The following is a 21,500-nucleotide window of genomic DNA, read 5'->3' as shown; positions in this document are numbered from 1 at the left end:
GTCTTGATTTACCTGCAGATTTATCTGGATGAAATAATTGTGGATTGCAAAAGAAGCATTTGTTTTGACAGGGCTCGCCACACAGACCAAAGCATTTATGTTCACATGTTAGTGTCTTCTGACACGGTTGATTGCACCTTTCACGATTACAGAAGTCATCACAATTTTTTGAACATATAAAATGAATGCATTTCCATTTACATCGGGCTCCACATGGTTCGCAAATATCGGAACAGGAACGTTGGCAGTGTTTATGCCAGCAACTTGACTCGCACCTTTTTTTACAAGGCTGGCAAGGAATAATTGAGCAGGGCTGTTGACAATTGTGACCACAGATAAGTTTCTTGTTACAACATTCAGTGCATGCTTTGTGTATCTTGTCATGCCAACAATCCTTACATTTTCCACGACATCGATGTCCACAAACTAAAGTGGTTTTGCATTGTTCCTGACAACTGTCAATGGAGCATTCTTCGGAACATTTCTTCGTGCAGGTATGGCCACAGGGTAATTCTTTTGTACATCCCTTTTTACAGCTAAAGGGTAGATCACGTTGGCAACAAAGTTGTGTTCTTTCATGTCCACACGGCAAGTTGACAGTCAGTTTAATTAGACATGCTGATTCGCCACTAGTTGCAATTTCTGACACATCAACAAAACACTGTACTTTTTTCATATGTCCACACTTAAGTTTACATTTGTGTCCACATGGTAGTAATCTTGAGCACTTATTGCTGCAAACTTTGATTTCTGAGCAAATATGTTTGATTGTGTGTCCACATTCTAGTGTTTCAACAACATTTTCAATACAGTCGGTGTACTCGAAGTCTTTAGATTCGTAACATTGCATAGTTGTTTCATGTCCACATTTGCGAATTTTAGTAACTTCCGCATTGCACCTTAGATCTAGGTCTTTGTACCTATTAACTGACCTATAGGAATGACGTGATATCGGCATAATTTGTGCTTTTTTAATAGGTTCTACATTACATGGTACCTCTTTCTCATGGTTACATACTAGTATTTTAGTTACAACTTCAGTACAATTATTAGTGGAGCACACTTCATAACATTGTCGTCGGCACTGATGTCCACATGTTAATGTTTTTTGACATGACATTTTACAATGAACGTGTATACCGTCATCATGATGGTGGTTGTAGCTTTTACATATATAGTATGCGTTACATAAATTACCGCAGGTGTTTGGACATGGATGGCCACATTCTGTTGGTCGTGAGCACGGTAGTGGGCAGGTTTGTGTAAAGCAAGGAACGCTAACGGTATGTCCACATTCGAATTCCTTCTCTATAATCTCAGTACATTTTGTTTCGCAAGCATCGCCACATTTCATCTTACACGCATGACCACACGCTAACGTCTTTTCACAAGGGAGCTGACAGGATGTTATGTAACACTGTACTTCAGTATTGTGACCACATGGAGAAAATAATTTCTTGACAGTTTGTAAACATTTTGACGTGCATGTTTCAAAGCATAATTCTTTACATTTGTGCTCACACTTCAGTAACTTTTCGCATGGTTTAGTGCATCGTACCGAATTTTCAAATTTATAACACTGCAACTTAACCTCATGTAGACATTCTAATGTTACACTAACCACGACTTTACAGGGTAAGCACGGTAGAAAACACATTAAATAACATGCATGATTGCGTCTACATAATCTAACACAGTTTTCTTTGCATTCGAATTTCTCATGATTTGGATCTCGAGGATGGCAAAGAAATGGACAGACATGTCCACAGTTTAGGCGAGTTTCACACAAGAGCCTACATCCTCCCATCGGGCATTGTATAAAATCATCAGCAGTAGATAGTTTGACTTTCGTCGCCGGGTGGTTTTGGCAGTACACTTCAATATAGCTTCCAAAACAATTTGACTTTTGCATGTCATTGACGATCTTCATCCAAAGGTCATTCTTTTCAGATAGAAGTTTAAAATTTCCAATACAGAACATTCCTTTTTTTGCTCTTGATAATGCTACACACATTCTGTTCGAAACTTTTAGAAATCCTATATTTCCAGCCTCGTTACTTCTTACTAAAGACAGCAATATTATTTCATTTTCTTCGCCTTGATAATTATCGACGGCGTTTACATACACATCACGTAAACAATCATACTCCTGGTCTTTAAGTAGTCGTTTCAAATTAAGTACTTGACCAGTATACGTCGTCAAAATCGTGATACTAGAGGCATCGTATCCCTGTTGGTACAGATACTTTGCAAATGCTACACAATACTCAGCTTCGTGTGCATTCGATTTGCTTAATATATCGTCTACAGACTCCTCTTGAATATCATGGTTGATAAAGAACAAATTATGAGCTACACCTTTAACGTTATCAAACTCTTTTACTGACTTGTCATCGAGGAGATGACTGTAAAAGTGTTTCCTCATGATTTGTGATATCTGTGGTCGCATTCGGTGTTGTGATGATAATTTCTGACAAGGAACATCATTTGTAAGCATTCTTTCAAATAGCGATGTGTCAAGGTTGAATTTGGTGGCAAGTTTGTATACTGTAGGATTTGGCTTCAATTGCTGGTGGTCTCCAATTAGAATTATCTGTTCGCATTGTTTCGTTAGGCTTGTTACAATATGTGCTTCCAATATTTCCGCAGCCTCTTCAACAACAACTATTCTTGGTCGTATTCTATTTAGTAACTCTTTATTCTTAGCAGCACCAGTTGTTGTCATGCCTATTACATCTATTCCCCTCAGTGCTTCACATTTATCTTTATTATCTTCTTCTTTAATACTATTGCCTACAACCTGGTCATATGCTTGCTGTTCTTCAAACAATATTTCTCGTAACTGGCCTTTGTATTTTGTTATCCAGAATCGGTACAGGCGCCATTTATTGTGTGTGGAAATCAGTCGGATATTCACTCTGTTTGCTTCGTGTTCTGTCATTTCGTCCCCTATAACAGATAATTGTCTTTCTACTGTGGCTTGGTGCTGTTTCAACGGTGCATCTTTACATTTCATTTCCGGATCGTATGCTAGTGCATTGATTGTCACATTCTTTTCGGATTCATAATCAAGTTTTGCACTGATATCATAATCCCGTTGATCTAACATCATGTCAAACTCAGTTGTAATATTAGCGTTACCGTTTGGTTCTGTTTCATTGTCTTTGTCGTATTCATTATCATCCTTGATTGCAATGTTCTCGGTACGTTGTTCATTATTCTCTGAATCAGAAAGGAGACCTAGCCATGTAGGTAATGCCGAACGTTTTTCGTCTACTCCGTATTCCTCTCGTGAGTCTCTGAGGCATTTTAAATGGTTTTCATTAATGACCTTTTCCAAAGTAAATTCACTGATAATGTACTTGTCACAAAGTTTAATCATTTCTTCAGCCTCTACCATCCGGTTGGTTATAGAACCTGCAAGTTCTTTTACACTACGAGACTCTCCTTTTTTCCTTCTTGTTTTCTTTACTAACTCTTTCAAATTGAATGGTTTAAGTGTTTCGCTTTTTGACCTCCCACCAATTCTTGCCAAATTATCACAAAATCTGAGTATACCTTCAAGAAATTGGTCCAGTGCATGGTTTGTGTAACATATTACCATGATAATATTAGCAGTGTCTTCGTCAGCCTGCTTGTCGGAACTTGTGGCCCAGCGATGTTTGTTAATGAGGAGAGTTTCAACGACCTTTAATCCAATGTAAGTTTTTCCAGTTCCTGGTGGCCCTTGAATGACTGCAATTTCCTTAGTTAGGGCTGATTTTACAGCGGTAATCTGTGATTGATCAAGTGCTAGGTTGTCAATTTTTAGCCAATCTTTTTCGTCGTCTAGAATATCTACCATGTGGTTACGTCGAACCATGCTGTGTAAATACGTACTTTTTACATCCTTTGCCTGAACTTTCAAAAGTGGTCGTATGTCGTACATCATTTTGGGTGTATTACGAAGGTATTTTGGTCTTTCTATATCATGCGATGCCCGTATAATATACTTGTCCATAGGTAGAATGTTGTCATCATCAAACTGTTGGAGAACTTGCAAAACAGGCCTGTAACTCTCAAAAAATGCTGTTGACTCTACCATGGTACAAGTATTTAGACGTGTAATCTCCATATTTACAGCGTTGTGGAATTTAATGTCAACACGGCCTTGTTGTAATAATGATTCGTCTCTATTGCAAACGGTACCAAACAGAAGAGTTTGAAAATTATCATGAGATAAGCAGACAAGTGAACCGAAAATCAAGCGTTTTGTATTCTTCCATCTTATGTTTTTCAGATTACAGAGACTAAACTGTACGCGATGGAGAATCCCATGCTCTGTCTGAGAAATCACTGGGTGTTCAATGTTTACATCGTAATACAAGCGGACGTCTGTATTCCTCTTTCTTTGATTTCGTTGAAATGCATTTGCAACATTATCGAGGTGTATTTGAATTCCTTCACGCAATGGACATATAAAGTCCTCGCGTAACAATCTGAATTGTACATCAAGGTAATGATATTGGCTTGCGTAGCTTCCTTTGATTTTATTTGGACGAAGGAATGGTAGCTCTTTGGAATGAAGATCTTCTGTGGTTGGCAATATTGGAATGTCCCGGTAGTCATCAGGTGGTGGTCCGTCAGATATTCCTTCTCTTTTTGCAGATTCAAGTTCTCTCTTCTTCTTCTCTGCTTCTTTAAATTCTAAAATCCATTTGTCTGTTTCCTTTTTAAAACGTGCTACATTTATAAGAGCATCTTGTGACAACTTTCGTTTTCCAAACAATTCCTTACTTTTAACATCAAGTAAATTTGTAATGAGGGCCACATCATTAACCTCTCTAATTTCAGAAGTTACCCCATTCAAAAACTTCCATACCAGATTTAGAAGTGTTGCAGTGTTTTTTTGTATTTCATTTTCATTTTTATTACCATCTATCTTAAACTTATCTCCTAAATGAGTTACATATGGAATTACGATTTTCTTTAAAAATGAACTTGACTTTAGAATATCTACAAGTTTATCCCGGCTTTCAGATATTTCGCACTTGAATATTCTTACGTATACTTGGAGAAGGACTTCAACGACATTATCACCCATTTTCTCATCTTTTAGCAGTTTGTTGAGGTGGTCAGTTCGATAATATAAACATTCCACTGGATCACAGTTCTTCTGTAATATACTATTCAGATCTGTAAAATTTACTGCAAAAAAGTATATTTATCATTTGAACGCTATATTGAAACAATATGGTTTAAGGTGGTTAGTTGACACATTATTGCTGGATCAGGATTTGTGTAGTAAAGTAGTGGGAGAGGGTATAGGATGTGATTGCTGATTGGATATCAATATTAAGAAATTAGTTAATTGTTATAATATTATTATTATCAACGTTATTCACAAATTTTGTTCTTCCAAAAATAATAGAAAAGGTACTTACATGCTACAACATGACGTGTCCTTTTTACTATTTCATTGGGAAGATATGCAGACGAAAAACCTTCATATCTAATAGAGTAATAATAGATAAGTACAATGTTTACCCAAACATTTAAAGATGTGTCGTAAATATTTCTTAACATTTTGTACACTTTGACAAAAATTTGGATCGGAAAAAAATTATTTATCTGAAAAAAATGTCATTTAAAGCAAAAAATAGTGTTTTTGGTTGAATTTAACCATTTATTTTGTCATCTAATAAGTGAAAACATTATTTTTGTTCCACCCGATTACCAGTGCTGTATCTCCACATACTATCTATTTCAGAAGTATCAAAGAAATATTTGGTAATACTGCATCTCATTTAAATCACATGTTGTGCCTGTATCATGTAAGGTTAGGTTACTACTAGATACATATCAAACACATGTGATGTTGTATTTCCAAATTGTCCTAGGATATTTCGGAAATAGATACAGTAACGAGAATCGGCTGCATTTTAAAAGTCAGATTTAATTAATGTTTATGTTTTTGGTGGATAATACATCTTTAAAGTATTTAAAAATGTGTAATCCGTTTTAACGAAATAATATAATATATAAGGTAAAACATTTAATGTCAATGTAAAAGTACAGCCCGGGATTTCCCCTTCAATACAATGTATAATGTAGTGTGTATTATTTTGCAAGTTAAGTTTTTTTAATAAAATCGCAACCGATCATAAACATACTAATCATGCAAAATTACACCCAGCATTTGTAAAACGGTTTGTAAAACTTGGCATTTTAGGTTGATGATAAGCTTTATTTGGCTATTGAACAATTTAAATTTAAATGACTCCAATTAAAAAAAGTGATTTTTGAGTGAAACCTGTAAATGCGTTTTATTACGGATAGGCTTACCTCTGTTTTAAATTTCCCCTGCCTCTTCCTCTATTTTGTAAGTGATCTTGTCTCCAGTTTGTAGTAGATGCTTCCCTGCTGTTAAAATCTGGTGGTTGTCCTCTAAAGTGATCTTGATTGTTTGTACGCCGCCGCCTAGCCCTATACATGATATCTTCCCAGGTGTCACTGTCTGGCGTGTCATGCCTTCTAAAATGATGATATTGGTGTGTAGGTCCATCTATTTGTTGGAATATAGCCCTTCTTTGATGCTGATGGTGTTGCCTGGGATCTTTAGGCCTAGCACCTTGCATTACTTATCTAATATTAGGTAAAATATACATTATGTCGACCTTTCTTTTCTACATATTTTCTGTTTTACTGTTTCTTCCTACATTAACATTTATTTTTTTATATAATTGGAATAGTAAATAGAGCAGAATTTATTCTGCTCAAAATTATGTGAAAGACTATAGTCAATACCGTAATGCAAACAATTATATCATATTTGGGCCCTTTTAGGCTTCAGGATTACTTATGTTATTGAATCCGATTCTAAAATATTTATATATATCTTTTTTAAAAATTGTATTAACAGAAAACATTTGAAGAAAAACAGCTTTAATTGCATCTGGCGTATTCCATCACAAGTTAACGATTAATACAGAATAAACGATTTTAGTGTGAACATGATATGACGTTCTTTATTTGTCGCTTTTTACGGTTGGGAAATCGAATTTCGTGTAAAATTGCGTTCAAAGCTAAACTGAGAGAACCTAAACTCACACTCAATATCTATCCAGTTACTTACATTGAGCAGCTGATTCACTTATTTTGCAGCTACATCATTGTAAAAGAAAGCAGAGTATTCATTTGATTGTATATGCATCTGGATTCAAATTAATTAATGTTATTAAAAAGCAACAATTTGCTAAATTTTTCTGTACACTTTACTGTACTAATGTTGCGGTATGAAATTGACAATGAAATATAAAGGCAACTGTTAACAGACACGTAAAGGTTAAAGTTTAAATTTGAGTCACTTCCTGAACAATACCAGGGGCGGCCGCAGGACTATTTTAATATTGTATTTAAATTGTATTATTTTGAATTAGGCCTAAATGCTAAATAAAGCCAAAATTAAACCACACTCCAAAATAAAACAAGGAAAATAATGATAGGACATTTGCAGAAAGAAGCAAATTTTGCTCTGCTACCGGTATAACACGGTTCAAATTTCGGAACTTCCATAAATTACTATACGGAAATTCGGCCTAATATTTACGGACGTACGGAAGTGAAGATAAATAGGGTACTACTGTCACGCATCGGAAATACAAAACTATACGCACAATTATGATTTGGCCTAAAAATTGGCCTTAGATTATGGAAAACCCCCGGCAAAACGCAATAATTATAAACAAATCGATTATTAGCCTTGGCAATATGCCAAATATTTAAAGAAAATTAATATAGGCTATATTTCGTCGATGAATTTTTTTTTTGACGCAAAGTTCATGTGTTAAAAATACACGAGCATGGTTCCCGAGAGTGAAAATTGGTTAAAACATAATATTGATCATACTTCTCTACTTCGATAAAAAGGGGTTATAACCAAATATTTTTTTTAGATTTGTTTATTATTTTCCTTTTAAGGATATAATCTATAACCTGAATTGACAAATTATCTCTCCTTATTTTATTGATACTGCGACCTTATCCAATCATGTCGAATTTGTAATAGTCTAATTGTATAATATTTTACTTACCATTAATGTACAGTAGATCTAAGCTAATTTACTTCCTTGTGTAACGAACAACACTGTATAGCTCATTATCTGAACACCCTTGGATAACTGATGTCTAATTAGCCTTGTATTATTTTATAATCAGTTTTTGGGAAATTCCAAAATTGCTTTGTCAATATCTCGATCCGGTACGTCATACATGATATTCACTTATCGGTAAACATGATAAGGCATAACAAACGGAAAGAAAGGTATAGGATAAGCTATGCGTGGGCTTTATTTTGGACAAAAATATGTTTACCACTCTTGCATAACGCCTTATTGAAATGTCGTGGCGGTCTATTCTAATTGTATGTGTAGGATATGAGAATGAAACTAAAATCTTTTAAGACACTACAAAACTGCATTGTCTTTTTTATAACATTGTGAATGTTATTTATTCATAACTTGAATCCAAGTTGCTTCTCCTTATGGTGGTGTTTTATAGAAAAAGAAAAGCAACTGCTGTCAAAGTACATACTTTCATACACATTGTTTATAATACAAATCAGCTTACAATATGCCTCATATTATATTAAACTATTCATTATTAACTATTTTAAATTAAAATGTATTCATGGGTAATTTAAAACCAACCAAATTGGTTCTCAACACATTTTCAAACCACAATAAGCCAAATCAAAACTATAATATTATTCGCAGAACTATCAAATCCTAAAATTTTTGCCAAGGAATAGGAATATTTGGTAATACAGCATCTTATTTGTATCACATGTGGTGCCTGTATCAGTAAAGGGTAAGGTTAAGGTTATAAGACATACATGTGGTGATGTATTACTAAATATTCCTATTGATACCAGGGAAATCTAGCAATGCTGAATACAGCCGTCGCCGTAAATTGATGTGAAGTCACACGTGCATTGCAAAATTAACGTCATGAGTTTTCAGGCAAAGTCTGGCAAATCGCGAATTTCTAGTAAACAAACTTTGTAAACAAATCTTAAAAAATATAAATGTTGATTTTTTTATTGTTTCTTTTGCTTATCTTGACTCATTAAGTAGATTTTGCGATGCACCTGTGACGTCACAGTAATTGACGGTGACGGCTGTACGGCGAGCGCTTTCGATTGTTCTGAAATCATATGTACATATCCCTAATACGTTGTAAAAATATGGTCCTCGGTCAAGTTGTCCTTTAAGTTCATATGATCATATGATTTAGCCGAGTCCATGCTAGGGCTGAGTTGTTATATGTTGTAAGTTACTATTGGACAGTTTAGACACCGTTTCGAATACAGTATTGTATCATCAATACATTTAACTCAAGGCTTAATTACCATTTAAAATGTCATTAATAAAAATAATAAACATAGGGCCAATCCCCGGGGATGCCTCTGTTTGGAGATAGTCATTCAGAAAAGCTGTCACCAATTTTAACACGGCATTAACCCAGCGGGTAAGGTGACTATCAACCCCCAGCGTAATGAGTTTGCTTATGAGAATGTTGTGATCAATCAGATCGTAGGCCTTTTTCTAAAAATACATTAATAGTATGTCGCATACAAATATGTTTTATAGACAATGGAAATATGAAACTGTAAACTAAGTCATATTGAGTCATCGTTAGGATATAGGCCTAATATCCGGATTTTTTTTTCAAAACAATAGATCCTCTTTTTGAAACAGGTAACAGTGGGAAATTCCAAAATAACCACGTAAATTGAGTAAAACATACACAATTGACGTGGCATATTGTAAATACATATTTAAAGTTATGTCCTTGAGTGATCAAGGGTTGTTATTATTGTGTAAAAGGTATATCAATGTTTTTCTTTGTTTTATAATAGTGAAAAGAACAATATGTACCAATGTACGTGTGTTTGTACATTAGCTGGAATGTGTTGAAGTTTAAATAGACCGCTAGCGTTTATTTTCCCGATTTGGGGGACGATCCCAGGAATTGAATTTGGTCATTGTTGATGAAAATAAATTAAAAAAAATATAAAGTAAACTACCAACCATTAGCAATATTCAGTATGTCGAATTTTTAATACATAAAAATATAATATAATTTGTTTACTTACCATGTATTTAAGTCTTCAGGTTTATTTATACTTTTTAGAAATAATACAAGAAAACACTGCATAGCCATCCTGGTGTTAGGTAGGCGGCATTTATCTTTAATATGTTTTTGGGAAATTCCAACTTACAAAATTAACGTGGCATATTGTATGTAAATATTGATATATGTTAGTATTTTAGTAACGACACTAAAACTAAAATGAGCATCTAACATCACACAAATGTTTAAAATTAAACCATATCGATCAGTTTATCCCCCATCTCAAACTGCCCCCACATCTGACTATAGATTTCTATTGCAGCTGCAGTAGTATATTGTAAACAGAAAAATTCATTTTATTGTGCGTGTAAATATAGATTCAAATTAATTCAAGTCATTAAAAAGCAACATAGTTTTTTCACTCGACATGATTTAATAGCAATTTGTCAATCAATTATTGGCCACATTATAAGAAAAACACATTAAACATTTATTTTATGGGGATAAATTGACGGAAAGAGAACCAGAAGAAGAATCCAATGCAAATTATAACATACATAATGTACCATAACAGTGTATCTACTGAGTTTGACCTCAGAGATAGTCCCAACTAAAATGTCTTACAAATTCTTTACCTTTCTATTCATTGTTTTCCTATATATGTCTAGGGTCTCAATATATCTGGGTGTTTTTTTTAACAGTTATTGTGTTTTTAGAAAACACCACTAGATTTCTTAAAATTGAATATTAACATCCCGTTTAACCAATTAATTACTTCAAATATATATTTTTTGTTAAAATTATTTATTTTATTCATCTATTTATTTCAAGAAACCTCCCGAGAGAGAACCATAATGTACACAGTATATATTATAATGTTAACAACTTGTTTAACCATTGCATGATACCTACAATTCTAATTCTACTACTAAATAGCATTTAATATTATTAAATTAATACAGGTATAAAGACGATGTCTGTTGAATAATTTAAATACCATCTATAATATTCTTTATACCATTTTTTTGAATAAATTAGGAAATAATAATACATTCTTGTCTTGGTCTGTAAAAAATTAAATACAGGGTAATGATAGTATAAATTGACTTTCTTTGGTGTTCTTAGATGCTATATATATTAAAGGTATTGTAAACAAAACAATAATCTAATAACAATAACAATGGTGACGTCAGTCAGTGTCTATGAAGTGAGCATACGTATTCATTTATTTTCCTTTAGCTCCTCTTCCTCCTCCTCCTTTTCCTCCTCCTCCTCTTCTTCCTCTTCTTCCTCTTCCTTCTCCACTTCCTCCTCCACCTCCTCCTCCTCCTTCACCTCCTCCTCCTCTACTTCCTCCTCCTCCACTTCCTCCTCCACCTCCTCCACCCCCTCCTCGTCCTCCTCCTCGTCCTCCTTTTCCTCTTCCTCCTCCTCCTCTTCCTCCTCCACTTCCTCCTCCGCCTCTTCCTCCACGTTTCGTGCCACGTCTTCTGTTACACTGCTGCGGCTGTTGTTTCTGTTCATTTTTACTAGTAGGCTTTTCATCTGGTTGTATAGGATTACGTTTCATATCTTTTCCAGCAGAGTTGGCATCATCGTGAATGTCTGGATTATTTTTCTCGTCTTTTTTATTCACGATTCTTGGGTCAGCTGGGCATGACGTAGCGTTATTTTCTTTAACATTCTGCTGTTTCATTTGATAACTACCTTTTTTGTTAGACGTAGGCCTACCGACATCCTTGCTGTGAACTTTCTTATTTGAAAGTACGTTTAGATTTTCTGCTTGTACAGCTTTCATTTCCGAAGCCGAGCATTTTTCAGCATCATCGGCATTGGTTCCATTGAGCAGGTGACCGAAAGAGCATGTCGACCAGCTTTCTTGACAGAAACTTAAGCATCGTGAAACAGTTTCTTTGACAAGTACTACTACTTCAGGTAATTGGTCGTCCTTTCCAAGTATATCCAATGCTTCTTGCATAATTTCAGACGTCACCAGTGATTTGCTGTGAAGGAGTATCGATAATAAAGATGCAGTCTTTTTGTCTGAAACTGTTTTACATCGAAACTTCATTAATCGAACACATGTGTTTATCCGTTGAATTTCTGAAGACACGTGAAGCACAAATTCTTCAGAAGCAATGTTTTCTGAATTCCAAATACGTTGCTGAATGGTTTCTAGTTGTTGCAAGATGTCCGTTATGTAACTCGTATCGCTCTGTTGGTTTAAATCATCGCGAATCGTGATTACTTGTTTCAGCATCGTGGTCATGATGTCAAATAGAAGTAGTCTTTCATATTTAATTCCATACCGGGTGTTCATTTCTTTTAAAACATTGCCTTTTTCAATTTGGCTAAAATACGGTAAGCGAGAGTTTATCTTCCGTCTTATATTTTTTATTCGATCTTCCGTTCGTTCAATCGTTAACCTTTGCTTTATTTCAACTATTCTCTTGTTTATTGTTTTAAGGACATTTCCGTATCTCGGATTGAATTGTATAATCGTATGACACACTGGACATTGCTTCAATCTTATACCTTCATCCTTATCCATATATTCATCCATTGTAGAAACCTCAATTGCATGAGAACACTCATGCAAAAATACATATCTTGGTCTCTTCTCTTTACCTGGAAGATATTTTGATGGGTGAAAAGAAGCTGGATCACAGGTTAAGCATTTTTTTTGACAGGGCTCGCCACAAAGACCAAAGCATTTATGTTTGCATTTAAGGGTCTTTTGGCAGGGCTGGTTGCACCTTTCACGATTACAAATTTCATCACACAATTGTGTACACTTAAAATGAATGCATTCCCATTTACATCGTGCTCTACATGGTTCGCAAATATCAAAACAGGAACGTTGGCAGCGTTTGTGCCAGCAACCTGACGCGCACATTTTTTTACAAGGCTGACAAGGAATCATTGAGCAGGGCTGTAGACAAATATGACCACAGATAAGTTTCTTGTTACAACATTCCATGCATGCTTTGTGTATCTTGTCATGCACACAATCCTTACATTTTCCATGACATCGATGTCCACAAACTAAAGTGGTTTTACATTGTTGCTGACAACTGTCAATGGAACATTTTTCAGAACATTTCTTCGCGCAGGTATGGCCACATGGTAATTCTTTTGTACATCGTTTTTTACAACTAAAGGGTAGATCACGTTGGTAACAAAATTGTGTTTGTTCATGTCCACATGGCAATTTGACTGTCTGTTTAAATTGACATACTGCTTCACCTCTAGTTGCAATTTCTGACACATCAACAAAACACTGTACTTTCTTCATATGTCCACACTTAAGTTCCTTGTCTACCTTTTCTCTACACAGTTCCGTACATTTTTCGCAACAAAGTTCTTTACACTTGTGTCCACATGGTAGTAATCTTGAGCACTTATTACTGCAAACTTTGATTACTGAGCAAATACGTTTAATTGTGTGTCCACATTCTAGTGTTTCCACAACATTTTCAAGACATTTAGTGTTCTTGAGGTCTTTAGATTCGTAACATTGCATCGTTGTTTCATGTCCACATTTGCGAATTTTAGTAACTTCCACATTGCATCTTAGCACCTGATGTATGTCTTTGTACCTATAAACTGACCTATAAAAAAGACGTGATATAGGGTTTTTGTCAATAGGATCGACGTTACATGGTACCTCTTTCTCATGGTTACATACTAGTATTTTAGTTACAGGTTCAGTGCAATTAGTAGTGGAGCACATTTCATAACATTTTCGTCGACACTGGTGTCCACATGTTAATGTTTGTTGACATGACCTTTTACAACTAATATGTTTACCGTCATCATGATGGTGGTTGTAGCTTTTACATACTCTATAGAAAGTGACGTTACATAAATCACCGCAGGTGTTTGGACACGGATGACCGCATTCTGTTGGTCGTGAGCACGGTCGTGGACAGGTTTGTGTAAAGCAAGGAACGCTAACTGTATGTCCACATTCGAATTCCTTTTCTATAACCACAGTGCAATTTTTTATGCAAACATCTCCACATAACTTTGTACACGCATGGCCACACGCCAGCGTTTTTTCACACGGTAGCTGACATGATGTTATGTAGCATTTAACTTCAATATTGTGAGCACATGGAATAAAAGATTTCGTAACAATTATTAAACATCTTGATGTGCATCTTTCAAAGCATAAATTTTGGCATTCATGCCCACACGTCAACAACCTTTCACATGAGTTAGTACAATTTACGGGCTTTTCAAATTGACTACACTGTATCTTAACCTCATGTCGACATTCTAATGATTTAGTAACCATAACTTCACATGGCAAGCACGGTAGATAACACTTCCGCCGATAACACGTCCGATGACCCCGTGTGCATATTCTGACGCATATCTCATTGCATTGATATTTCTTATGATTTGGATCACGAGGATGACACAACATTGGACACACATGTCCACAGTCTAGGCGAGTTTCACATAAGAGCTTACATCCTCCCATCGGACATTGATTAAATTCTTCGGCCGTAGATACTTTGACTTTTGTTGTTGGATGGTTTTGGCAGTACAACTCAATGTGTCTTCCAAAACAATTTGATGATTGCATGTCATTGACTATTTTCATCCATAGATCATTCTTTTCAGCTAGAAGTTTGAAGTTTCCAATACAGAACATACCCTTTTTGGCTCGTGATAATGCTACACACATTCTGTTTGAAACTTTTAGAAATCCTATGTTTCCAGCCTCGTTACTTCGTACTAAAGACAGCAATATTATTTCATTCTCCTCACCTTGATAGTTATCTACGGCACTTACGTACACATCATGCACAGATTTATACTCCTTGTTTTTAAGCAGTCGTTTTAAATTAAGAACCTGACCAGTATACGTCGTCAAAATGGTGATACTAGAGGCATCATACCCCTGTTGGTAAAGATACTTAGCAAATGCTAAACAATACTCAGCTTCGTGAGCATTCGACTTACTTAAAATATCTTCCACAGTCTCCTCTTGAATATCGTGGTTAATAAAGAATAGATTACTAGATACACCTTTAACGTTATCGAACTCTTTTACTGATTCGTCATCAAGGAGATGACTGTAGAAGTGTTTTCTCATGATTTCTGATATCTGTGGTCGCATTCGGTGTTGTGATGACAACTTCTGACAAGGAACACCATTAGTAAGCATTCTTTCAAATAGAGATGTATCAAGGTTGAACTTGGTTGCAAGTTTGTATACTGTAGGATTAGGCTTCAATTGCTGGTGGTCTCCAATTAGAATTAAATGTTCGCATTGTTTCGTTAGGCTTGTTACAATGTGTGCTTCTAATATTTCCGCAGCCTCTTCAACAACAACTATTCTTGGTCTTATTCCATTTAGTAACTCTTTATTCATAGCAGCACCAGTAGTTGTCATGCCAACCACCGCTGTTCCTCTAAGTACTTTACATTTAGATTCATAATCATCTTGTTTAATCATATTTACAACTTGATCATATGCTTGTTGTTGATCAAACAACACTTGTCGTAACTTGTTTTTGTATTTTGTTATCCAGTATCGGTACAAGCGCCATTTATCTTGTGCGGATAACGTTCTAATGTTCACCCTGTTGGCTTCTTGTTCCGTCATTACATCGTCAGTAACAGATAATTGTTTTCGAATTGTCGCTTGGTGCCTTTTCAAAGGTGCATCTTTGCATGTTAATTGTGGGTCATATGCGAGCTTAGAAGAAAGTGCATTAATAATCGCTTTCTTTTTTGATTCGTAGTCTTTTCTTGATCTAACGTCATCATATTCCCGTTGATCTAAAATCATGTCAAATTCAGTTTTGATATTGGCATTACTGTCTTGTTCTACTTCGTCGTCTTCTGTATCATCCTCATCATCATGCTTGCTAACGACGTCCTTGACTCCTTCATCATTGTCGTAAACAGAAAGAAGACCTAGCCATGTAGGCAAAGCTGAACGTCTTCCATCTACTCCATATTCTGCTCTGGAGTCTCTCAAACATTTCTGATGGCGAGAATTGATGATATTTTCCAAAGAAAATTCACTGATAATGTATTTGTCGCAGAGTTGAATTAGTTCTTCAGCCTCTACCATCCGAGTTGTTATTGAATCTGCAAGTTTATTAATGCTGTGATCCTCTTTTTTCCTCGTTTTTTTTTCCTTCTTCGCTAACTTTTTCAAATTGAACGGTTCAAGTTTTTCGCTTTTTGACCTTCCGCCAATTCTAACCAAGTTATCACAAAAACTGAGTATGCCTTCCAGAAATTGGTCTAAGGCATGGTTTGTGTAACATATTACCATGATGATGTTATTAGCACTGTCTTCGTCAGCCTGCTCATGAACCTTTGTGGTCCAACGATCACTATTAATGAGGAGAGTTTCAACGACCTTTAATCCAATGTAAGTTTTTCCAGTTCCTGGTGGCCCCTGAATGACTGCAAGTTCCTTGGTTAAGGCTGATTTTACAGCGCTAACCTGTGATTCATCAAGAGCTAGATGGTCCATTTCTGGCCAAGCATTGTCATCAAGAATGTCTATCATGTAGCTAGGATGATTATTCTGGGAGTACTCAAGTAAATTACCTACAGACATGCGTATACATTTACCCTTTACCTTAATAGCTTTGAAAAGTGGCCCTATGTTGTACATCATTCTGGATGTATTACGAAGATATTTTGGTATTTTTATATCATGTGAAGCCTGTATAATATACTTTTCCATAGGTAGATTATTGTCGTCATTGAACTGCTGGAGAACTTGCAATACAGGCCTATAACTCTCAAAAAATGCTGTGGATTCTACCATGGTATAGAGACGTGAAATCTCCATATTTTCACTATTATGGAATTTAATGTCAACACGACCATGTCGCAATAACGACTCTTCTCTATCACTAATGGTGCCAAAGAGAAGAGTTTGAAAATTGTCATGAGATAAGCAGACAAGGGACCCATAGATCAACCGTTTCGTGTTTTGCCATCTTACGTTTTTTAGATTACAGAGACTGAAGTTTACGCGATAGAGAACTCCTTCCTTCTTCTGGGAAAACACTGGATGTTCAACTTTTACATCGTAATACAAGCGAACATCTGTATTCCTTTTTCTTTGATTTCGTGGATTTGCAACATTGTCCAAATGTGTTTGAATTCCTTCACGCAATGGACATATAAAGTCCTCACGTAACAATCTGAATTGTACATCAAGGTAATGATATTGGTTTGCGTAGCTTCCTTTGATTTTATTTGGACGAAGGAATGGTAGCTCTTTGGCATGAAGATCTTCAGGCGTTGGCAATATTGGAATATCCCGATAGTCATCAGGTGGTGGCCCATCAAAAATCCCTTCTCTTATTGCAGATTCGAGTTGTCTCTTCTTCTTCTCTGCTTCTTTAAATTGTGAGATGTATCTTTCCATTTCTTTTTTTAAACGTGCTGCATTGATTAGAGCATCTTGGGACATCTTCCGGTTTTCAAACAATTCTTTACTTTTGGCGTAAAGTAAGGTTGTAATCAGGACCAAATCATGTATTTCATTTAATTCAGGACCTAACCCTTGCAAAAAGGTCCATACGAGATTAAAATGCCTTTCGGTGTTGTTCTGTATATCCTTTTCTGTATTAGCATCTATCGTAAATCTATCTCCTAAATGAGTTACATATGGGATAAGGACTTTCTTTACAAATAGACTTGATTTTACCATATCTACGATTTGTTTACGACTGTCAGATAATTTACATTTGAATATTCTTACGTACACTTGGAGAAGGACTTCAACAACATTATCACTCATTTTCTCATTTTTCAGCAGTTCGTTGAGGTTGTCGGCCCAAGTAGATAAAGATTTAACTGGATCGGATTCCTGCAATATACTCTGTAGGTCTCTAACATTTACTGTAAAAAGTATATATTATTAATTTTACACAAGTGTACGGTAGCAAAATGCTATGTATATTTATAATGGAAATAATTTATTCATTATGGACATATCTAGAGCAACGAGGACGGGTAAATAATTGATTTGAAACAAATATACTTTTCAAGGAGCCAAATGAAAACTATACGTCTACTCTACAGCTCACTATGTCGGTCGGTTGGTCGGTAAACGCTAACTTGAGCACGCGACTGCATCCATGTATATGGCCTTGTTAAAGTTTTTGTTCCACCCTAAACTGAAATAATAAATACAATTGTAGGCCTACAGTACTTACATGGTCTCTTGTTCACTCTGTCAGTAGGAAGATATGTAGAATGAAATGCACCACCACTTCTAAATAAGAGAGAATATTACATTTCTAAAACATACTGTTGGCCTATAGAGTATGTTGTAATTATTTATCAGTAGTCAATTGCTTAGTCTCATAATAGCAATTCGTTGCAACACATTTGTCATTTGTAATTAATTCGAACAAATTGTTCGGAAAGTCGTAAGTTACCGTACTGTAAAATATAACTTTATTCAGGTACTGAACGACAGATTTAATCAAAGAAGGTACCGTTATACTACTCTGCGCAATTTTATCTTTCGGAACAGACCTACCTCTGTAGATTTCCCCTTCCTCTGCCTCTGCCTCTACCTCTTCCTCTATTCTGAGTTTGATATGGTCTTCCATGAGCTGTATGTGCTTCTCTTGTGTTAACGTTTCGTCCTTGTCTTCCAAAAGGATCTAGATGAAACGGAAGTCTGTACGTTTGCTGAGGAGCACGTCGTCTAACAAAATGAGAATCTGACCACCTATCAACATCTGCTGTCTCATCATATCTTTTGTAAAGTCGAGGTTCACTTGTTTCTTGGTATTCAACCCTTCTTACATGCTGATGATGGTGATGCCCAAGATGTCGCCAGGGATCTTTAGGCCTTGCACCTCTCATTACAATTTATCTAAATGAAATGAATGAAAACTACCACAGTAGTTGCATCTGTTTGGTTGTTTTTATTGACATTGGGGTCCTCACATAAATTATATAATTATAAAAAGTAAAATAATTCAAGTTATACAATTAATTTTCGGAGATTTGAGAAAAGTTATTGCCCTGAAAAAATCCTAATAATTTTACAATTTGAGTTACACACTACTACATATCAAATTGTAAATTATTGTGTAATAAATATTAAACTGATTAATCTTTAGACTAATATTTAAAATTCCAGAAAAATAATAATTTATTATACAGATGTTGCGTCATTAAAATCTTCTTTAGGCATTAATAATAATGAAAATAATGAATTAAAATAAACAATGATATAAATTGGTAGTGATGTTGCGTTATGAAGTAAAATCATGGTAAACACATTTTCTTAAAGTCTCGAAATTTTATTGCCTGGTGAAATTAATGGGTAATCAACTTTCAAATATTTCAACTGCAACACAAAGCAATCAAATGGTAGCATGAGGTCGTTCGAACTGCAAGTTATAGAATATTCATCTCCACTTATTTTGAGGTATGTACAACAGTTACACATCAATAGACATATACACTGCATTGACAATTGGTCTATACATTATGTAGTTAAAAAACCATAATAGGTTTGATATGCCTATGTTGGTTTTCTGAAAAGCTTGACGTCGTTTATATGTGCTAGGCACGTGAGGCGTGCAGGAAATGAAGACAATGTACAGGGATATTTTCGAAAAATGGGGCAGCGCGGCATGATTTTACAATTCAAAATGGAAAAAATCACTTGACTATTTCCCAAATGTACGGAAGCACGTCAAGAATATGTATTAAAATAAAAATAATGAAAATAAATGTAGAAAATAATATATTGTACGGTTTAGGCCAACCTAAATCAAATCAAACTGTGTGTTGATAGTCACCTACTTTTGTAGACATAGTACGTTTTTTTTTTAATGAGGCTTGTTTATTTCTTACCAATATAAGGTCGGGAAAGTATTGCATGTACCTAATCCAAACAAATAACAAGGCCATATACATGGCTGCAGTCGCGTGCTCAAGTTAGTGTTAACCGACCGACCAACCGACAGACATAGTGAGCTGTAGAATCACGTTGTATTATGTATTACGAAGTTGTAACTAGTCAAATCAATCAAGGCAATCAATTAACGCCACATTGATATTCACGCATTTTGATTATTTTGGTATAAATAATGTTTTCAAAATTCCATCTTATTAGGAATCATAATAATTTGTGTGACCTGATGTTATATCTGTTACTCTTATTTGCAGCTAACTGAAGATGACAAGCTTGTGCTTTTTACAATGTTGAATAGACTGAGTGAATTTGCTGCACTCGTGTAATTATTTTAAAAAGTTAATTAATTACTATACACACCCTTTTACACATTTCCATGCCCGACACAACTAAGCATTACCCGATTCTCCACAATATTTTCCGAGTATCATAGCAATATTACATCATTTTCATATATATTTCATTACATATCATAATACAGCGTCTCATGTGAATCATATGCGGTGCCTGTATCATGTAAGGTTATGTTTAGAGTTAAGTTATGGCATATGATACTAATGATACGTCATGTGAAACACATTTGATGTAATTCCAAATACTCTATAATAATGGAGAAATCTAAATACAGTGCCTACCGAGAATTCATCATTGGTGGACATTATCTGGGGAATTTCCGCGTTTAACCTGTAGAAAGCAAACGCACCACAGCAGTAATGCCGTGGAATTAGGTTAGGTTAGGTTGCACAACTTCAGATATGCTGTTTGTTTTGTCTTGGCTATGTTCTGTTTTAGAAACTCACCTCAAACAACTCACCTACTACACACGACATTTATGTCATAATAATATTTCATAGATATGTACTTCCTTGTTTCGGCCTTTCTGCTGAATATGTGTAACTATAGACCGTGTTTGGTTCATAATATTCATGTTTAGGTGGTCTATGTATATTATTGTAGGTCTATATACAGGCCATATTAATAAGCAATGAATATACTTACCATGTATGACGCTTCTAAAGCTCTTTTTGCGCTGTTTTGTGGTCTAATAGTAGAATAATATACTGTACTGGCACACCTTAAACGACAGCATCTGAGACACACGAAGATGGCATCGTCGGGAAATTCCAACATACAAAAATCATGTGACTTAGTACGTCATAATACGATTTTGCAAGACGATGCGTAACGACCAGGAACATAATATTTAAATGTACTGTATATATGAATGCCAACCGGCAGGCAAATCTCGACTGATCTCTTATAATATTCGCTATCCAGTAAAACTGTTCTATTTATAACCATTCGGACAGCTTGTTATCAACATATGATAATAATGATCTCCCTGTTATTATTGATTATATTTGATATAAAATCATTTAAAAGTAAAATTAGGCTACAATATGCGGAATAAGATTATTATTGAACAGTTGTTGAATTCTCAACTGTCATGGCGTTG

At 35.2% G+C, this 21,500-nt stretch overlaps 3 protein-coding genes across 4 annotated transcripts in view; all 3 read right to left on the bottom strand.

Annotated features, from left to right (window-relative positions):
- Positions 1-17,536, bottom strand: part of LOC144850543 (NFX1-type zinc finger-containing protein 1-like) — a 31,308-nt gene extending 13,772 nt beyond the window's left edge. For both annotated transcript variants that reach the window (XM_078707830.1, XM_078707829.1), the window contains exon 1: positions 12,686-17,536. In XM_078707830.1, coding sequence (XP_078563956.1) covers positions 12,686-17,527 — 4,842 coding nt within the window. In that variant the 5' untranslated portion in view covers positions 17,528-17,536. The remainder of the gene's footprint in view (positions 1-12,685) is intronic.
- Positions 21-12,676, bottom strand: LOC144850440 (NFX1-type zinc finger-containing protein 1-like). The gene is made up of 4 exons (XM_078707721.1): positions 11,419-12,676; positions 1,712-5,187; positions 276-1,555; positions 21-24 (listed from the first exon to the last, which is right to left on the bottom strand). The coding sequence occupies exons 1-4, from the start codon at positions 12,674-12,676 to the stop codon at positions 21-23; spliced, it is 6,018 nt and encodes a 2,005-aa protein (XP_078563847.1).
- A 200-nt stretch (positions 17,537-17,736) lies between the features above and the next one.
- Positions 17,737-21,131, bottom strand: LOC144851025 (uncharacterized). The gene is made up of 5 exons (XM_078708548.1): positions 21,044-21,131; positions 18,650-18,991; positions 18,321-18,379; positions 17,864-18,003; positions 17,737-17,754 (listed from the first exon to the last, which is right to left on the bottom strand). Exons 2-5 carry the CDS (start codon positions 18,979-18,981, stop codon positions 17,737-17,739), a joined length of 549 nt encoding a protein of 182 aa, XP_078564674.1. The 5' UTR covers positions 18,982-18,991; positions 21,044-21,131.
- Between the last annotated feature and the right edge of the window lie 369 nt (positions 21,132-21,500).

The sequence above is a fragment of the Antedon bifida genome, chromosome 8 (assembly GCF_963402885.1).
Source record: "Antedon bifida chromosome 8, ecAntBifi1.1, whole genome shotgun sequence".
NCBI classification, from domain to species: domain Eukaryota; kingdom Metazoa; phylum Echinodermata; class Crinoidea; order Comatulida; family Antedonidae; genus Antedon; species Antedon bifida.
The sequence above is the reverse complement of the archived record's forward strand: the minus strand, read 5'-3'. Positions and strand labels throughout refer to the sequence as shown.

Coding starts and splice junctions, on each gene's coding strand:
- LOC144851025 (XM_078708548.1), bottom strand. CDS start 18,981: ATGAGAGGTGCAAGGCCTAAAGATCCCTGGCGACATCTTGGGCATCAC. Junction 18,380..18,649: donor GGAAGGGGAAATCTACAGAG/GTAGGTCTGTTC, acceptor TCTCTTATTTAG/AAGTGGTGGTGCATTTCATT. Junction 18,004..18,320: donor CAGAGTGAACAAGAGACCAT/GTAAGTACTGTA, acceptor TACTTTTTACAG/TAAATGTTAGAGACCTACAG.
- LOC144850440 (XM_078707721.1), bottom strand. CDS start 12,676: ATGGATGAATATATGGATAAGGATGAAGGTATAAGATTGAAGCAATGT. Junction 5,188..11,418: donor AGGAGGAGGTGGAGGAGGAA/GTGGAGAAGGAA, acceptor ACTTTTTTGCAG/TAAATTTTACAGATCTGAAT. Junction 1,556..1,711: donor ATCCAAATCATGAGAAATTC/GAATGCAAAGAA, acceptor GAAAATTCGGTA/CGATGCACTAAACCATGCGA.